The sequence below is a fragment of the Aplysia californica genome, unplaced genomic scaffold (genome assembly GCF_000002075.1).
Source record: "Aplysia californica isolate F4 #8 unplaced genomic scaffold, AplCal3.0 scaffold00464, whole genome shotgun sequence".
Classification (NCBI taxonomy): domain Eukaryota; kingdom Metazoa; phylum Mollusca; class Gastropoda; order Aplysiida; family Aplysiidae; genus Aplysia; species Aplysia californica.
The window spans coordinates 531,556-537,524 of NW_004797734.1; the positions used below are offsets into that span (position 1 = coordinate 531,556).

Genomic DNA, 5,969 nt, shown 5'->3' on the forward strand with positions numbered 1-5,969 from the left:
TCTCTCTCTCTCTCTCTCTCTCTCTCTCTCTCTCTCTCTCTCTCTCTCTCTTTCTCTCTCTTTTTCTCTGTCTCTCTTTCTCTGTTTCATTTGAAGCGCTGTGTGTACCGTAACCTCACTGCAGTTGGCACGAATGAATTTCCCTATTTGTCTGTTTTCGCTGTCTTGGTTAAGCCTTTAAGCCTATGCTTCGTTTACTACGGACCGATAATTGAAATTTCGATACCAGTGGGTGGCTATGGTCACATAGCATTACTTCTTTTTATTTTTACCGTTTGTCCAGTGCAGAGATTCAAAGTTTTTTAGGTTTCTGCAAACAACCATACAGCGATAATTTTGTCCACGATGTCATACAGTGAAAATTTTGTCCACATTCATACAGTGACAATTTTGTCCACATTCATACAGTGACAATTTTGTCCACATTCATACAGTGACAATTTTGTCCACATTCATACAGTGACAATTTTTTCCACATTCATACAGTGACAGTTTTGTCCACATTCATACAGTGACAATTTTGTCCATATTCATACAGTGACAATTTTGTCCATATTCATACAGTGACAATTCTGTCCATATTCATACAGTGACAATTTTGTCCACAATGTCATACGGTGACAATTTTGTCCACAAAGTCAGAGAGCTGTTCCCAGCTCAAGAAGGACGTTTCTCCAGTGTAGTTGTCAATCACTTCATACTGCGGGGAGGATTCCAGGGCCTAGGGGGAGGAGGAGTGGGAGGAGGAGTGGGAGGAGGGAGGAGGGAGGAAGACAAGACAGATTAAGCCAGCTCTTCACTATCATACATCACATGTTTTCTCATAAACTATTTTTAGTTTTTCGTGAGAGTTTTATGGCACTTGCAACCCAAACAGGTCATGTAAGTGCTGAGGATTAGAGGCGCTATAAAAGAGTAACATTTTTTTAAAAAGAAAGACGAGAGATAAGGAAAATAGTCGCTTGATGGGAAAGATGGAGCAAACCACACCAGAGCATCCGCCAACCACCCACGCATCCCACTAACTAACGTGACCACACAACCTAGGCCCTGTAAGGACAACAGTCTATGGAAGGGAAATCTTTGATAATACTTTTGTTTTCTTTTTTGTTTGAATAAAAGTTTTATAGCACTTGCAACACAAAAAGATCATATAAGTGTCAAATATTAGATATGTTATAAGAGAGTAACAAACATAAAATAGGAGAGGAGATAAAGATGATAGATGTATGATAGGAAATAAGAAGCAAACCACACCAGTGCACCCGCCAACCACCCACTTACAATATTTTGTTGCAAACATCAGGACAATAGTTTGCCCACCAGCATCTGCAATGTAGCACTTAAGCACTTCACTGTTGCACGCAGGAGAATCAAGTTCAATTTCTGAGCGGGGAGAAATTTCATATCGAGGATCTTGGTCTTTCTGCTGGGATGCTGTATCCATCTCAGCCCGTATAGGCCCAGACAGGCAGGGTCAAAAGCCCACCTCTAAAATGATCTAAACGGTGTCGATGGGGGCGTAAAAATACCTACGTGAAAAAAACCTTTGGGGAGGATGTCAACAAAAAAGTCCAAACTGGGAGTCAGGCTTACTCTGTTCACCTCTCCAGCCTCAACAGCACAAAGCCTGCTTCTACTATCAAGGCACCCCGGAAATAGCAGTTTACAAGAGAGTGACAAACATACAAAAATAAGTAGAGGAAGAATGACGATAGTAAGGATGAGGAAAGAAAAAGCAGCAGTTCCCCCTATGTTGTTTCGGCACAGTTATGAGCATGACATTGACAAATCAGCCAAATTACAAATTCTATTGTGCATAAGAACATGTTAATACCCCCCCTTTGGAAATGGCCTAGAGACAACTTCAGTCAGTAGCACAGCCCTAGAGAAGAAGGAAGAGTTATAAGGACCAAAAACCAACGCTCTACCTTGCCAGCCAGGACCAGGGTGTACGGACAGCCGAGACGGTCAGCATCCACCTGTCTTCGTCCGATGGTCAGCGACATGCGGTCATCGATGATCACTTCGCTACGTAGGTGGGGGTGGCTCGTCAGTTGGTCACTCAGGGACTCCGCTAGTCGCAGGTACTCCTCCCCATGGGTACGGTCCTGGTGACATACACACAGACAAAGGTTACAGACAGACAGACACACACACACACACAGACAAAAGTTACAGACAGACAGACACACACACACAAAAACAAAAAAAAAAGGTCACCAATAGACAGACAGATAGACACACACAGAAAAAGGCGACATACAGATAGACACATACACACACACAGACAAAGGACACACACACATACACACACACACACAAAGGTTACATACAGACACATACACACAGACAGACAAAGACCACACACACAAATACACACACACACACACTGACCTTTTTAGGAATGATGCACAGCTGGTATGGAGCCAGGAGTCGCGGCCAGCGTAGAGAGGCGTCCGTAGACAGAGACTCCAGGGACGCCTGTAGGATCCTGGTCATGCCCAGACCATAGCAGCCCATCTCATACTCACTGGGGGGACACACAGACAGAACTGTCACACACATGAAGACACACACATAGACACACACATAGCAGCCCATCTCATACTCACTGGGGGGGGGACACACAGACAGAACTGTCACACACACATGCCTAGACCATAGCAGCCCATCTCATACTCACTGGGGGGACACACAGACAGAACTGTCACACACACGAAGACACACACATAGACACACACATAGCAGCCCATCTCATACTCACTGGGGAGGGGGAGGAGGAGATATATAGACAAAACTGTCACACACAAATAGACACCCACACATAGACACATACATAGACACACACATAGCAACCCATCTCCTACTCACTGAGGGGGGATGCCGCACAGACAGAACTGCCAAACATATATACACACACATACACACATACATAGACACACACACAAACATACATACACATACACATATACATGGACACACACACACACACAAACAGACACATAGCAGCCCATCTCGTAGTCACTGTGGGGTTTTAGTGTCAGTGAGAGTTTTACGGCTCTTGCAACCCAAATAGGTCATATAAGTGCTGATGATTAGAGGTGTTACTAGAAAGTAACATACAAAGAAGAGAAGGAGGAGAGATAAGGACGATAGATGTTTGATAGGAAAGAAGCAGGAGAGATAAGGATGATAGATGTTTCATAGGAAAGAAGGAGCCAACCACAGTCGAGTATCCGCCAGCCACCCACCAGCCAGGCAAACAACACACTGAGAACACAGCACTCACACCATGGAGCTCCCATCCTGGGCCCTGTAACACGCGTTGAACACAGACGAGTATTTGGTGCCAAGGTAAAATGTGTGACCCACCTGAGGATAAAACACACACAGGTAAAATTTGTGATCTATGTGTAAGATAACAGGTAAAATATGTGATCTATGTGTAAGGGAACAGGTAAAATGTGTGACCTATGTGTAAGGTAAGAGGTAAAATATGTGACCTATGTGTAAGGTAAGAGGTAAAATATGTGACCTATGTGTAAGGTAACAGGTAAAATATGTTTTTGTTTTAGTAGAGGCTTTACTGGGGGCTCTCGTAGCCTAGAGGTTAAGGTGTTGGCCTCTCATTCAAAGGTCCCGGGTTCGAATCCGGGTAGCGACCGAAAAAATTTTCTTCTCTAAAATTGTCTCCTTTCACCTCCTTTCCTGCTCTCTAGCAATGTTCTGTTGTCTGCTTTCATTTCCGCTTTCTGCCCCCATCCCCTCACCTCCTTTGCCCCCTCCTCTGGGCTCCTGACTCTTTCTGCAGCCTTTCTACTGCTACTCCTTGGCTCCTCCTTACCGCTGTCTTTCTGCCACACCCCTGATCTTCTGGTTGGAAAGATCTACACCTAGCCTTCTCGGACAAGGGCGAAAAATCTCGGAGGGCCTGTGTGCAAGTTGCGCACGTTAAAGATCCCTTGGTGGTCTAAAATCGATAAGAGTAGGCTTCGGCCGCCACCCGGGCAAAATTCAAAATTTCCTACCAACTGAAAATATTAGGTGTGTCCCGCGCGTTCATATGACCTTAAGCAGTTGCGAGCGCCGTAAAACACTATACAAAAACAAAACAAAAAAGAGGTTTTACTGCGCTCACAACTGCATAAGGTCATATGAGCACCAAGGTAAAATATGTGACCTACGTGTCAGGTAATATTCACCTTTATCCCTCTCCTCCCTACCTCTCACCTCTCCTCTCCAGTAGGTGAGCACCACTTACCTCTATCTCTCTCCTCTGCTCTCTATCACTCACCTCTATCCCTCTCCTCTCCTCTCTACCCCTCCTCTCCTCTCCTCTCCACCGCTCACCTCTATTCCCCTCCTCTCCTCTCTACCACTCACCTCTATCCCCCTCCTCTCCTCTCTACCACTCACCTCTATCCCCCTCCTCTCCAGTAGCTGACACTCCGAACCTGGGAGCTGACACACGCCGGGTAAACTGCCATCCTCTGCAAGTGAAAAAAAAGACAGAAACATAAGAGGGAGAGAAGAGAAGTAGGACCTATCAGTAGTGCCCTCCAAACGGATGGACAGACGAACAGACAGAAAGACGGAGAGATGAGCATTACCATTGGCACATGTATAGATATATGCGTTGAGCTCAAAAACATTTCAGCGTCATCATTCATCATCATCATCCGGTGCCTTGCCGACTGGCATGGGCGATCATATCATGGACCTCCACTTCACTCTGTCTTGCATTGCAGCGATGGTGTCTGTCATTCTTGCTTTTCTCAGCCATGTTGTCAACTTGTCCGGTATCTTTTCCCTCTGTCTGCCTCTGTTTCTCTTTCTATCAAACCTGCCTGTTGTTACAATAATATTCTCCAATGCTTTTTTTCGCATTGTGTGTCCAATGAACTTTGCCTGTCGCTTTCTTATATTCGTCATAAGCTGTCGTCTGCAATTTGCTTCAACCAAGACTTCTTCATTACACACACATAATATATTTACATATACACCGGTACACATTCTGTGTGTCCACCCAATGAAGACAGCCTTTTTTCCCCTCAATAATGGGTGGCGGTCTTACACACAATTTAAACTGTATATATTTAGGTTTAGTAAGAGTTTTACGGCACTTGCAAGACAATGAGGTCATATATGTGCCAAAGATTAGAGATGTTACAAGAGAGTAACTAACACAAAAAAGGAGAAGGAGAGATAAGGACGTAATATGTTTGAAAGGAGAGAAGCAGAAAACCACACCAGAGCACCCACCAACCACCCATATATATATATATATATATTTGCTGTGTATCCCACAAGCCAAACATACAACTAGACTTACCTTCCGCTAGTTCTTTATTCATCTCAACTCCACATCTGAAACGACAGAAACAAATAGAAAACTTATGGGCGACCATGACAGTGCCCAATCTAGGATATTGCACTTCATGTCTATGGGCGGCCACCACAGCCTAGGATGTTAGTTTTAGTAGAGGTTTTTCGGCACTCGAAACTGCATAAGGTCATATGAGCGCCAGAAGATTAGAGGTGTTACAAGAGAGTAACAAACATAAAAAAGAAAAAGGGGAGAAAAGGACGATAGATGTTTGATAGGAAAGAAGAAGCAAACCACACCAGAGCACCCGCCAACCACAAACTCTAGGATGTTATACTTCTAGTCTTTGGGCGGTCATGACAGTACCTGGTCTAGCATATTATAATTGTGTCTAAAGAGTCATGACTCAGTCACCACCTACCTGTGACAGGTGTGTAGATAGTGGACATTTACCTGTGACAGGTGAGCAGGGAGTCCTGACCCACGTCAGTGAGATAGTGGAACTCGTGGGAGAGGTCACCGCCGATTATACCTGTAGCTCCAGACACTGTGGAAGAGAGAGCGAGAGTGTGAGAGTGTGAGAGACAGAGAGAGAGACAGAGAGAGAGAGAGAGAGAGAGAGAGAGAGAGAGAGAGAGAG

General features: G+C 44.8%; 1 protein-coding gene across 1 annotated transcript in view; it reads right to left on the reverse strand.

Annotated features, from left to right (window-relative positions):
* Nucleotides 1-60: 60 nt before the first annotated feature.
* Nucleotides 61-5,969, reverse strand: part of LOC101850028 (probable proline--tRNA ligase, mitochondrial) — a gene marked incomplete in the record, with an annotated part of 15,585 nt that continues 9,676 nt past the window's right edge. Inside the window, 7 exon segments of the mRNA XM_013086413.2 lie at nt 61-721; nt 1,932-2,111; nt 2,398-2,533; nt 3,293-3,375; nt 4,420-4,493; nt 5,336-5,370; nt 5,783-5,876. Of these exon segments, the coding sequence (XP_012941867.1) occupies nt 611-721; nt 1,932-2,111; nt 2,398-2,533; nt 3,293-3,375; nt 4,420-4,493; nt 5,336-5,370; nt 5,783-5,876 (713 nt within the window).